The following is a 13,636-nucleotide window of genomic DNA, read 5'->3' as shown; positions in this document are numbered from 1 at the left end:
TTTCTCTCCACAGAGTTAGAAACAAAGTAAGAATACACATTAAAATTTTAAACCCAACCAGTGTCCCTTAAGTGATTTGCCACAAGAAGTCAGAACATCTTAGTATTAGAGCCGAGTGGGTCAAAGATTTGTTTATTTTTCTTTCTTTTATATAGGAATTACATACAGTGCTTCTGTCGGCTAATTGCTAAGTTATCTGCCAACAAATTCAAGTTTTCAAGTGCCTAAGTAGCCCCTGAAATCACAGTTAAAGTTGCCCCCCAACCAAAATTTGAAACGGTGCTCCTCGCTGCCCCTCTACCCATCCCCACCATGAGGCCAACACCAGGTAAATTTGGCTCAGCGTCTGCTTCCTGGAAACTCAGTAAATGCAGGGGCCTTTCTGATCCAAATTTTTAACCAGTTTGGAACCCTGAATTTGCATGTCCCACGACCAGGCAAATGGCTTGTAGCTGCTTTTCCCTCTGAATGTGGATTTTATGTGCAGGCCTCAGGGGTGGAAATATTGGCCATGAAGGTTCTGCCATAAATAGGACAACCGGCTGTGACGCGAAACCTGGCCTTGGCCACACCCAGCTCCCACTGCCCGAGAAATATGTGAACTTCTCTTGTTTCATTGATTGACCCAAACGCTGCTTCTCGCTGGCTGTTTAACAGGCTCCATTGCTGTCTCCTTCCCCGGGGCTCTGCTCAGGCAGGCAGGGAATGTGGGGCTCACACAGGCTTGTGGAGCACTGAGAATCCTATGGGGGAAGTGACAGGGAATCCCAGTGACCATCTCACATGCACCTGCCCCCCACCTCCTCCAGTATTTCCCTGAGTGCCGGGCAGGGGCTCGTTCCCCAGCAATGGGCTGGTGACAGCCCTGGGTGTCCTGTGCTCTCAGCCTGTCCTCATATCTGCAAGGAGAGCTGGGGAAGTTCCTTGCTCTTGAGGCCCTGCTCCCAGATGCTTCTAACCACGAAGCCCCAAATGCTGGTCCTTGGGGTTATAAAATGCTGGGGAAGGGCAGCAACTCAGGCTCTAGGTGAGTGAGCCCTGGGGCTTGGCAGGGGGATGCTGGTGAGGGGTCCCAGCAGAGACCACGCCCTTGGTAGCAGGTGGGGGAAATGGAGGCTCCGAGATGGCAGGGAAACTCCCCCAGCTGAGCTGGACGTCATCAGGGACCCGCAGACAAACCTTCTTCTTTCTTCTATTGCATTTATGGGGCCAGATCCCCAGCTGGTGTAAATCTGTGTCGCTTAATTGTGGTCAAAGGAGTGAGGCCGATTTACACCCACTGGTGATTTGGTTCATTGGCTTCAATGGAGCTACAGCTGATTTACACCAACTGGGCATATGGCCAATTGACACCAATGGAGTCACACCAGTTTACACCCATGGGGGATCTGGCCCCACTGACTCCAGTAAAGTTACAGTGACATGAAACTGACTGGAGAATGAAGCCCAGAGTCTCCAAGTCTTTCTCCCTTCATGCCAGGATGGTCACTGTTTATTCCCTGGGGCTGGGTCACTCATTCCTGGTCAGACTTGAGGTGGCAGCGCTGGGATCAGCCCAGGAAGTTCCCAGGGTTTAGCTGTATCTCCTGGTGCACGTTTCCGTGGGAACGTTTTGCCAAACCTGGCTCCCTAGGCACCATCTGCCCTGTGGGCACCAGCACGGCAACTCACCTGGTCAGGGCCGGCTCTGGTGACCTCGGCACCTGAGAGAAAGAACCAAGGTCAGTGCATCCTCACCAGTCTCCCCACACCCTGGAGAGACCCCAACCCATGTCCCCCAGGGACACAGACCCATCTCTGACCCCAGCTGGGCCCACTGGGGAAAGACAGTGCCCGGCACTGCCTGGCCAGTGTGAGCCCTAATGGGCTGGCTGGGTGCCCAGCCTGGTGCCCATGTCTGGAGGGGGGTGTAGAACTGGGACAGGCCCCATGGACACTGGCTGCCCAATGATAATGGGGTGATGCTCTGGCTGTTCCTGGCGTGTCTCCTTTCTCTCCATACAAGGAGGTGTCTGTGCAGGCCCCTGCGCCCACCCTGCAGTTTGCAGCAGGAGCTGCTAGGGCTCCCGCCAGTCCCTCCCGAGGGCTGGGGGCTCCTGTCACTCTGTCATTGGGCTGGGAAGAGGCTGAGGTGACAGAGAGAACAGTCCTCATCAGAGCAGGACTCTCTGGCCTGGCTACCCAGGCCCCCCCTTCTGGCCCCAACACCCCGGACTCTGTCACCAGCCAACAGATGGACAAACGGCCGAGCTCCCCGCTAGGGCAATGCCAGAACACCGGACTCTTACATTGGATCTGATCTTCAGCGGTCAGGCTGCTCCGGTCTGGGATGGGATCCCTGTGTGGAATGAGAGCTGTGAGTCCCACGTGCAGCATCTGGTGCCGGTGCTGGGGCCTGCTGCCGTTAGCAATAGGGGCAGAAAGGCAGCAGCACCATCGCCATCACTGGGGTGTTGGGGGAACGAGACTCAAAGACTATGGTCAGGCCCCCACAGAACCCCAGGAACATTTGCATGGTGGGTAGCTGGGGGGTATGGCCCAGGTCAGCTCCCCAGGGCAGAGTCCCAGGAAGGGCAGCAATGAGCCCCTCAGACCTGGGCATCATGTGGGGAGTAGCCCCTGAAGGGAGCTGGGGGTCAGGGCAAGGTTTCTTTCCTACCTGTGAGTCCTGCGGCGTGACACAGCTACCAAGAGAAAGAAAATAGTGTTAGGGAAGCTCAGTGCACGTCACGTCCTGGGGTGACTGCCAGGCCAGAGCCAGCCTGGAGGTGTGCACCTCTGCCCCCGATGTGCTGCACCTCCCCACTGGTCTGTGGTGTCTAGCTACCCACAGAGCCCTGCAGCCGCAGATCCACGGAGGCAGCACAGGTCAGTGGTTAGTGCAGGGGACAGATGCCCAGAGATCCCAGGCTATGGCTACTCTACAGAGCTTACAGCTGCGCTCCTGTAGCGCTGCTAGTGCAGACTCCCGAAGCTGACGGGGAGCGTTCTCCCAGTAATGTAATAACTCCAGCCCCCAGCAGCGGCAGTAATTATGTTGGCAGGAGAAGCCCTGGGCGACATAACATACTGACATAAGCTGTAGTGTGTAGTGCTGGTTTTACCTCCTCGTGCCTGAGCTGGGGTACAGCCTGCAGACGTGCCCTTTGCTGCCCTTGCAGTGGAGTTAAAGGTTTCAGAGCGATGCTCTGGAACAGCTGCTCCACCCAGTTCACGCTCCACTGCACCAGCACATACCTGTCTTCATCAGAAAGCATCCAAGCAGCGCCAGAGCCAGGCCGGCCGTGACTGCAAGTCCCACAATGAGTCCTAGCGCTAGAATACCTTTGGAGCACCCGGGAACGGAGGGAAAATCAGGGGATTAGGCAGGGCACAGAAGCTCAGGGAATGTCACATGTAGCTCTGGGAACATCCAGAACACACGGGGGAAGAGAAAAGGGATGCAGGATGAGGGATGAGCCCTTTGGCCTGGGAGCCAGGATGCAGAGTCAGCTCGACGGGACATGGATCCAGGCTGGGAGGGAAACCCCAGGAGTCAGGGAACCCCAGGGTTGAGGGATCCAGGATAGGGAGCAAGCCCCAGGGTTCAGGGATCCAGGATGGGATGTGCCTGTAGCACTGAGCTAAACCAATTACCTTGGGGCCAAGCCTGCCCTGTAGAGCCGCCATTCCTAGAACAGCTGGATCCATCTGTGGGGCAGACACACACCAATCACAGCTCACCTCAAACAGCTGAAAGCCCAGCATGACATGGCAACGACTATGTGTAGCAGTTTTTGCGCATAGCTATGATGCTAGGGGGCTGCTGGGGCACCTAACCCCCAATGATTGCAATGGGAGTTAGGCGCCTCAGTACCTTTACATCATTTCATATCAGACCGCAACCTGGCGCACACCAGAAAAAACAGAGCGTGGCTATAATACATCAGCAAATGCAAGTCACCTCACCCAGTTAAACCTGCCTATAGCCCTGGGGGGACGGCAACTGTCTCAGGGCGCCCCCTTGTGTCACAATATGGCTCTGAAGGTGCCTCGCCCACAGCCCCCACTTGGGTCTCCCAAGACCTTTCTCTAAAGTTCCTAAAGAGCATCAAATGAGTCCTTAGCTCCTCAAGTCCAACCCTGGTTCCCCCTTGATTCAGGGTTCCCACAGGTCTCCTTCTGGAGCCTGCGGATACTGCCAGTAACTTCTCCCGTTAAGAGAGGAATATCACAACCCTGCTTCTGGGCTCTGAGATGACATCTCAAGGGGGTTCCCTTCCTGGGGTCAGGAGTCCCACAGCCTCCTTCCCGGGGCTGTGTGCGATAGTTGAGGCCAACTTCAGCCCTCGCTCAGCTTCTCTGCGCTGGCCCCTTTTAACCCAGACCAGCCCTCCATCCCCCTTTGGCTCCCTCGAGGATTCTCTTCTATCACAAAGCCTGGACTGACTTAGCCACATGGCCTACCTGGCTCATGGCTGTGAGATTGTTCCCCACCAGGGGCGGAGCGTGGAGTGGGGTTGGACTCATCACCTGGAAATTAAGGGGTAAAAAAAGTCACTGAGGAATGAAACTTTTTTGTCTATTTTTAAAATTTCTCATTTGAAACAAAAAAAACCCTGTTAAAAATGAGATTTTTCAGCGAATTTTTTTTTATTAAATCCTATTTTTGATGAAAATATTTTTCAGGTGAAATATTTCCAGCAGCTCTAGTCAGACTCCGGTTAGTTTACAGCTTTGTTTTTCTGAACCGCAGCAAAGCATGTGCATGAGCACCTGAATCGCAGCCAAACTGACAAGGATCACACCTGCCACTAGCACCTGTGCAGTAGCCATATGGTGGATTCAGTGATTCCTCCATTTTCATGCTACACCCTCGAAAACCATTCATCCTGGGACAGAGGCAAGCATGGAAAGAGTCAGCACAAGAGACGTAAGTGAGGAGTGACTGAAGACAGGAGGTTATAACTAGGGCCCTACCAAATTCCTGGTCCATTTTGGTCAATTTCACAGTCATAGGATTTAAAAATCATAAATTTCATGATTTCAGTTATTTAAATCTGAAATTTCACAGAGTTATAATTGTAGGGGTCCTGAGCCAAAAAGGAGCCGTGAGGGGTGTTGCAAGGTTATTGCAGGGGGGCTGTGGTACTGCTACCCTTACTTCTGCACTGCTGCTGATGGCGGGGCTGCCTTCAGAGCTGGGCAGCTGGAGAGTGGCAGCTGCAGACAGGGAACCCAGCTCTGAAGGAAGAGCTGCCACCAGCCTCAGCACAGAAGTAGGATAGCATCGTATGGTGTTACCACCCTGACTTCTGTGCTGCTGCCTGCAGAGCTGGGCCCTCAGTCAGCAGCTGCCACTCTCCAGCTGCCCAGCTCTGAAGGCAGCACAGAAGTAAGGGTGGCAATACCACGACCCACCTAAAATAATCTTGTGACCTCCCATGCAACTCCCTTTTGTGTCAGGGCCCCCAGTTTGAGAAACAGTGGTCTCCCCCATGAAATCTGTATAGTAGAGGGTAAATGCACACAGAAGATCAGATTTCATGGGTGGGGAAGATCAGATTTCACAGTCTGTGATGCATTTTTCATGGCCGTGAATTTGGTAGGGCCCTAGTTATAACAGAAAGTGATTTCCCTGATTCATCCTTGTGTGACGCCACCTTGACACTGGTGTGACACCACTGATTGCAACAGCTGATTGCGATGGAGTGACACCGGCGGCAATCCACAGGAGCACAGAGGTGAGCTGGGCCCCTCGACTATAGCTGGAGCCTCATTAACGGCCACTATCTGAATCCTTGTCACTTGGCTGAGATTCTGTGTGGGGGCCAGCACAGGGCACCAGCTCAGTTCCTCTTTGCCCCTCTACCCAGCAGGGTCTTCACCCCTTGATAACACTAGCTGAGAGCATTACCGGCCACGTGCAGGTGCCAGGAGTCACTGGAGTGAGAATTGTTCTCCTGGTTATTGTCATCCTTGAGCTGGTAGCGGCAGGAAAAGGCCCCTGAGCTCTCCCTGGACACTTGGTAAGGTGAGTCGTAGACGAGTTTGTTTCCTTCCTTGGGCTGGACAGAAATCTCCTTCCCATCTTTGCAGAAGACAATGCGGGTCATGGGGATGTCCAAAGGGACTAAACATGACAGCATGGCCGTGTCCCCTTGGTGGGCAGACAGCCTGTCCAGGAACAGCCGCGGGGCAGGGAGAGTGCCTGGGGAGCAAACACACCAGAGATAAACACCTGGGGCCAGACACCCGCCCCCCCCCCGCCCCTGGTGCCAATCAGCAAAGCTGCATTCACTGCAATGGAGAGGGACTGATTTACAACAGCTAGGGGTCTGGCCCCTTGTTGGTGTCACTCCCTGAGGTTGCGGTGTCTGGCAGGTGCACTGGGAATGCGCAGAGTTTTTAGCCTTTGCTTGTCCCTGTTTGAGGCACCTGTGCAGTGCTATGGATTACAAGGCTTCAGGTGTCAGACACCAGGAGACAGGCAGAGGAATAGAGAAGTGCGATTTGCCCCCATTTGTGATTGGATGCCTCAGTGTGTCCCAGCGGCTTTGTGCTGCCGCATGAACCCATGTCAATGGGCCATCTCCAGCAGGATGGCAGATGTTGGGGGTCATTGGAGTAGCGCATAATGGCCAGAGCATCCCAGGGAGCCCGTCCCATCGGGGATGCAAAGGGTGTAGTGGGATGGGAGGTGTGAGTGCTGCAGGAGAAGCATCTCCTGGCTGTGAGCAAGGAAATGCAGCCACCCTGACCTGAACAGCCTGTCTCTTCTCCCACACTGGTGTAAATCAGGAATAACTCCCCTCAAGCCAGTAGAGTCCCACCAGAAAGAGGGGAGTCAGGCTCCAAGACACTTTCATTGATGCTGCACTGATCTTGGTATTCCTTGAGGTCAAACACAGCCCTGGTGTAGGCAGGACATGCACCCACTTATGCCAGTGGCTGAATTCATTCCCCACTTTAATACCAAACAGGTGATTTCCACTGCTCGGCAAGGTCTGATCTATAACCGCTTACTGGCCACCTCATGCCCCTCCTGTGTCACAGTACTGTCTACATAGTCACTGGATTTGGCCCTAAGTGGTGTAAATTAGGTGCTGAGACTTTATGGGACAAATTCTCAACTGGTGTAAAGGGATGCAAATCCTTTGACTTCAATGGACATGCACCTGTTTACACCAGCAGAAGATTTGTTTCAAACTGGGGCTGATCTTGCTCCTAGTGAAGTTGTAAGGAATTCTCCCACAGGAAGCAGGTTTGGGCTTTGTATGCCGAGGTTAAAAATGGAACCCAGGAGTCCTGACCTCCTCACAGCTCTGCTCTAACTCACTAGAGCCCATTCCTCTCCCTGGGCTCGGAACAGAACCCAGGAGTCCTGACTCTTACAATGCTCTGCTCTGACCCATTAGACCCTGTGACGTTGCTGTTGTGTATTTGGTTGTCATGGGTTTTGTTACTATGGCAACTGAGTTAGACTATTAAGGGATAGCTCAGCCGGTTTCAACCGGCTGAGTGAGCTCTCTGTCTCTGTAAATAAAATGGAGGTTTTGGTTAGCTGTCTGCTCTCTGGCCTCAAGTGATTTCTTCCTAAACCGGCTGCCCCAAGGATATAACACTGGCGACGAGGGTGGGATCCTGGTGCTGCTCCAGTAACAGAAGGAAGTAGAAGTCAAGGTAAAGACCAAACAAAGAAAAAAAGCTGCTTGTTTGCACTGACTGTGAAAGTGAAACTAAAAATTATGGCTACTCTGACCAGGCCCCTGGAGCCTTTTGATGAGAATACAAAGCAGTGGCATGTGTATACTGAGCGTTTTGAGCTTTTTGGTATTGCAAATGACATTACAGAAGCGAAGAAGGTGCCAATATTCTTAACTGTTGTAGGGGCTAAAACCTACTCTCTGCTACGCAGCTTACTACACCCTGTTAAGCCTGAGACTAAATCTTACAGTGACATTGTGGAAATCCTGGGGTCTCATTTCTCCCCAAAACCACTGGTAAATGTTGAAAGATATAGGTTCCACAAAAGAGACCAAAAGGAAGATGAAACAGTTGTACAATTTGTAGCCATTTTAAAAAAGCTAACAGAACACTGTGAATTTAAAGAGATGTTAAATGATGCCCTGCGTGACAGGTTAGTGTGTGGCCTCTGCAATGAAGCTATACGGAAGCGCCTACTGACAGAGGCTCAGCGTACATTACAGAAGGCTGTTGATATTGCTGTCTCCATGGAACTGGCTACAAGGGAGGCACAATACATCGGTGCATCCCCTAGGGTGCAAAAAGTGTCACAAGAACTGACCCACAAAACGGTGCAGAGTCAAGAATGTTACCGCTGTGGTAAGCTGGGTCACCAGGCATCAGAATGTTGGTGTAAGGACCTGGTGTGTCGACACTGTGGCAAAAAGGGACACATCGAGTGTGCCTGTAAACAAAAGAAAAAGAGGCCTGTGGTCTGGTCGACAAAAAGAGGAACCTTGCATACCCTAGAGCAGACCCAGGATGACCAAGGTGACACCTCCTCACAAGAGGAAGTGCCACTGCATGCTTTGTCTTTGGCAGCGGGCTCACATGAATACTGGGTAACCCCCTTATTGGAGGGCAAACCTATACGCATGGAACTAGACACCGGTGCAGCTGTCTCGCTGGTTCCTGAGACTGTGTATAAGGAAAAGCTACAGCATCTTCCGCTTAAGGCAACAAAAACTGTTCTGAAGACGTATACAGGTGAAGCTGTGCCCATATGCTTTATGTAAAAGGTCTCTTTTAAGGTATCATTACAAATCTTATAATCTACTGAGTGTGATCATCCTATTTGTATGAATGTAGCATTCTTGTACCTGAAACTAGAAATATGAAATATAACTCTGAGGTTCTATTGTAATTATCCAAAGAGTGGGCCATTATTGGTAGTTTGGAATCTTCATGGCTCCCATTAACCAGGACAATTGACTGTAGATGGATCTGTTTGCTTGCAAACCTTCCTGTGAGTCAGGCCAGGAAGAACGAAGGCTGGGGTCTCACAGGACATGTGACCATGTCGCCTGGTACTGGAATCTATCTTAAACTGGGTGCTTTTCCATTTAGAAGGGGAGGTGGGGACCCAGAGAGACAAAAGATTCCTGCCTTGTGCCAAAGCTATATAAGGCGGTGGAACAGAACAAAGGAGGTTGCAGTCATGTGAAATCCCCTGCTTTTCACCTAAGATGCCTGCTGAAACTAACAAAAACTGTATCAGGGAAAGGATTAGGCCCAGACTAGGAAAAAAGCTTATTGGAACATCTCTGAAGGTGGGATTTATCTGCAATCAGTTTCTTAATGTATTAGGCTTAGACTTGAGTGCTTAGTTTTATTTTGCTTGGTAACTTACTTTGTTCTGTCTGTTATTACTTGCAAGAAATTAAATCCTACTTTTTATATTTAATAAAATCACTTTTGCTTATTAATTAACCCAGAGTAAGTAATTAATACCCGGGGGAGCAAACAGCTGTACATATCTCTGTATCAGTGTTATTGAGAGCAGACAATTTATGAGTTTACCCTGTATAAGCTTTATACACAATAAAACAGATTCATTTGGGGTTTGGATCCCATTTGGAGCTGGGTGTCTGAGTGCTAGAGATAGGAACACTCGCTAAGCCATTTTCAGTTAAGTCTGCAGCTTTGGGGGATGTGGTTCAGACCTGGGTCTATGTTTGCAGCAGGCTAGCGTGTCTGGCTCAACAAGGCAGGATTCTGAAGTCCCAAGCAGGCAGGGAATCAGGCTCAGAGGTAGTCTCAGCACATCAGGAGACAGGCCCAAGGGGATCTCTGTGACCGAATCTGTCACAGACTCCACTCCCCTCCCAGAGCTGGTGCTAGAAACCAGGATATCAGACTTCCAGCCCCGCCACCCTCATTATTAGACACGTTCTTTTCTCCTAATGTAGCCAACACTCACCTGGAGAGCTACAAATTTCCTGGCTTGCAGCAAGTGAACCTTTTAAATAAAATACAAATTCCTGTTAGTAGTGCAGCCAGACATGCTGTAGAACATTTCTTTCAGTTTAAAATCAATGGGCATTCTCCCAGCAAGGCAGCATACAGACGCAGGCTGGTGACAGCTGTGGAATCCCCTCCTTTAATTCCCTCCTGTGCAATAAACTGCATTTGTTAATCATACTCTTCCAACTAATCCCCCCCTCCTTGGGATGACTCCTCACCCACTGAGTTGCACTGCTGAGTAGAGGGGTCCCTAGATTCAGTTTTTAAGTCCATAAGGGACCATTCTGATAATCTGCTCTGACCTCCTGCATAAGACCATCCAGAAAACCTCACATGGTGATTCCTGCCTCTAGCCAAGAACCTGGGTTTGAGACAGACAGCATCTCTTAGAGACACATCCACTTGTCATTTAATGACTCCAAGTGACAGAGAATCAAACTGCTTCTCTTGTTAATTTGCTCCACTATTAAATAAACCACCCTCCCTACGTGGGCCTTATTCCAGTATGAACTAGTCTGACTTCACTTTCCAGCCATTGGCTCTCATTTAGCCTTTGTCTGCTCGATTAAAGGAATCTACCTCTGCTGTCAGAAATCTTCTCCCTGTGGAGGGGCTTGTATGCTATGATCAAGTCACCTTTTAACCTTTTCTCCCATCAGCTAACAGATTGAGCTCCGTCAGCCTTTCACTGTCAGGTAGCTGTTCCAGACCTCACATCATTCCTATAGTTCTTCCCCGAACTCCTGCCTTTCCCACACGTGTGGATCAGGTGAATGAGTGATTTAAAACAGCCCTGGCAATATTCAGTGTTGGGTCCGCTAGTGCAGGGCTAAGGCCTGAGATCACACAGACATTGCTGCGGTTAAAATATGTGGATTTTGCCTAAAGGGTTGAAAGTGTTTTAAATCCCCTGATATAGAAAACAGCAAGCAGGGAAAAGTAACAGTGTTTGGCAGTGCTAGAGAGGTACTGTAGACCAGATGTGTGTGTGTGGCAGGGGTTTGGGGGGGCTGGCACAGGCCTGCCTGGGGACTGGGGCAGTGGTGCCAATCTAACAGCCCACCTGGAACATGCCCCTCAGAACTTATTAAGCAAACTAGTCTCATCTCAGCCTTCTCAACCCGTCCCGTTGTGCCCATACTCACAGAAAAGCCAAAGGCCCACCGGCAGGATCCTGGGCACAAGCCATGATAACCCCACAGTCTGACAATGCCACAGCAGCATCTGTCTCTCGGGGATCCGGGCACCGTCTCTCGGGCTCTGCTCCTTAGTGTCTCAGTGAGAGAAATGCCGTGGCTCTCTGATCTGGCTTCTCTCTTTCTAACCTGCAGGGAGCAGAGAAGCTGCAGGTGCTCTCTGATCTGCCACGTGCTCCTCAAGGTTTAGAGAGAAGAAAAGCCACAGCCTCTGTGAAAGACAGGGCCGTGTCTGCTACTGGTCTTGCAATGGCCGAGGACCTCCCTCCCTGGTGAGGGGGGAGGTTGCTTGCACAGATCCTCCCTCACGGGTTGGCCAGATTCTCTGTTGTTCCCAAATGCTGAGGATTGGGGGGTTGATAGTGGATCAGACCAACCCATCTGAACCCAACTCCCCACCTTTGGGGTTTGATACTGGATCAAACCAGCCCCTCTGAACCCAACTCTCAGGTTAGCCCCAATTGAGAATTACAGAGCATTAGTGGCTTCTCCACAGTTATAGTGGCAACAAAGTTTCAATTTAAAGCAGAAATTTAAGCTCTGTTTAAAATCCACAGGACAAGTCAAATCCACCTGAAAAGTGGACGTCTGGGTCAGTGGCGTAGGTAGAGTGTTTGAGGGAAATTTGAAACCATTTGAACAAGAGGGTCCCAAACAGAGCTCTTAAAAACGGGGTTGTTTCCAAAATAGCAAAATTCATGTAAGGTTAGGCGTTGAAAAGGCCCCAACAGGAGTTGGGCACGCCTCATGGCTTTCATGGCAGTTATAACCTCAGATGCTCAAGCACCTTTGGAAATTCCTCCCCTTATGTTCAGCTGTTGGAAATGGCAGCCATCTTTACTAAGGGCAGCCTCCCTTTCACATCCCAATGGTAGACCAACATAGAAGCCATCTTAACGAAGGGCAGCCCCCCCTTTCACATCCCAAGGGTATAATAACATGGCAGCTGTCTGTCTAGAGGGAAGCCTGTGACTATAAATAAAGCCTGAAGCTGCCCATGGGGAAGATGGTTGCCATGACACTACAGCCTTGGAATGTGAAAGGGAAGTTGCCTCTGATAAAGATGGCTCCCATGTCCCATTGTTCCCAATAAGATTGAAGTTACAGGCTGCCTTCAGGGAAAATGTCTACTATGTCATTAAATACTGTGACTGGGAAAGGGAGATTACCCTCAGTAATGGCTGCCATTTCCCATTGTTTCCGCTGATTGAAGTTTCAGGCTGCCCTCTGGGTAATGGTTATTATTTCCCTAAAGCCTTGCGAGGCTGCCCATGGCATGGATGTCCAATTTACCCCTTGTTTCAAATGGAAGTGAAGCGAATGGCTTCCCACAGAGAAGATGGCCACCATGTGCCTGATGTGGCAGAGAGGTTGCCCCAAGTAAAAATGGCCACTCTCTCTTATTGTGGCCAGCAGGATTGAAGCCAGAGGCTTCCTGCTGGGAAATGTTTACTATTCCTGAAGGGCAGACTGTGGCTTCATTCTCCTTGGACACAATGGGAAATGGCGGCCATCTTTACTAAGAGCGTTTTCCCTGCCACACCCCAAGGCATCACTGACATGGCAGCATCAGGTGCATTGAAACAATGGGAAGCTGTGGCCATTGTTATGAGGATGGCCTCCATTTCCCCATATATCTCCCCCATCCACAATAATTCATCCCATTCCCCAGTTTGTTCCATTTCCCCAGCAGGGCTCTCCAGGGCTCTTCATACAGAAGCAACCAGCCCCCTCCTCCCCATCACCAGCCAATCCCTTTGTCCCTCTTCTAGCCACGTGAGGGTGTCGCTGTGCCCATCCCCACACTACCCTGTGGGAGAGGCCCCTATTGAGTATTGTGACTCCATCTAGTTTCCAGGATGCTGGATCTGCAGCACCACAAGTCCCATCCCTCTCTGTGTGCAGCCCATGCCATGCCCAGCTGCCCATGGGATCATCCAAAGAGGGGGCCAGGACCCTGCTCGAGCGAGCAACACAGGGGAATTTTCAAATCCGCTCCCCCATCCTCTGCAGACTGGGACTGACTCTGAGGTGCTGATAGAGATTTCTCTGTCCCCAACAGGCTGCACAGCTGGAGGGTGGGAGCATCCCAACCATGGCCCAGCCGCTTTTTGGGCAGGCCAAGCCCAAGTGGTGCTTCAACCCCACATACCAGGTCACCACGCCACTCACTCAAGTTTGGCCCAATTGCCCCTCTGCCATGCCAAATTGGGGTGGGTGATGTTGTGATGCACAGCTGCTCACTCAGATTTGGAGGGGGTGAGAATATGGGCTCATGGGCAGGCAATCAGACTGCTGGGGGAGGGGCTGCCTGACAGGGGAAGAGAAGGATCCGCTGGGGGAACCTATGGCCCCCAAACTGTAAGTGGCACTCTGCAACCCCTGCTGTCCCCGCACTGCACCCCTCTCCCTTCCCAGAATTTCAGGCTGTAGCAATCAGCAGAGGGAGAACTGGGTCTTTTCATTGCAGC

General features: G+C 51.2%; 1 protein-coding gene across 1 annotated transcript; it reads right to left on the bottom strand.

The window, feature by feature from the left end:
- Nucleotides 1-263: 263 nt before the first annotated feature.
- On the bottom strand, nt 264-6,166 carry LOC120388072. The gene is made up of 8 exons (XM_039509625.1): nt 5,897-6,166; nt 4,447-4,512; nt 3,637-3,690; nt 3,238-3,324; nt 2,660-2,684; nt 2,289-2,338; nt 1,672-1,703; nt 264-743 (listed from the first exon to the last, which is right to left on the bottom strand). Exons 1-8 carry the CDS (start codon nt 6,126-6,128, stop codon nt 651-653), a joined length of 639 nt encoding a protein of 212 aa, XP_039365559.1. The 5' UTR covers nt 6,129-6,166; the 3' UTR covers nt 264-650.
- Between the last annotated feature and the right edge of the window lie 7,470 nt (nt 6,167-13,636).

Source organism: Mauremys reevesii, linkage group 22 (assembly GCF_016161935.1).
Source record: "Mauremys reevesii isolate NIE-2019 linkage group 22, ASM1616193v1, whole genome shotgun sequence".
Classification (NCBI taxonomy): Eukaryota; Metazoa; Chordata; order Testudines; family Geoemydidae; genus Mauremys; species Mauremys reevesii.
The sequence above is the reverse complement of the archived record's forward strand: the minus strand, read 5'-3'. Positions and strand labels throughout refer to the sequence as shown.

What these genes read in the sequence shown, in the direction of transcription:
- LOC120388072 (XM_039509625.1), bottom strand. Translation starts at nt 6,128, where the DNA reads ATGCTGTCATGTTTAGTCCCTTTGGACATCCCCATGACCCGCATTGTC. An exon ending in CTGGCACCTGCACGTGGCCG is followed by an intron (nt 4,513 to 5,896) that starts GTAATGCTCTCA and finishes CTTAATTTCCAG; the next exon opens with GTGATGAGTCCAACCCCACT. An exon ending in AGGGCAGGCTTGGCCCCAAG is followed by an intron (nt 3,325 to 3,636) that starts GTAATTGGTTTA and finishes GGTGCTCCAAAG; the next exon opens with GTATTCTAGCGCTAGGACTC.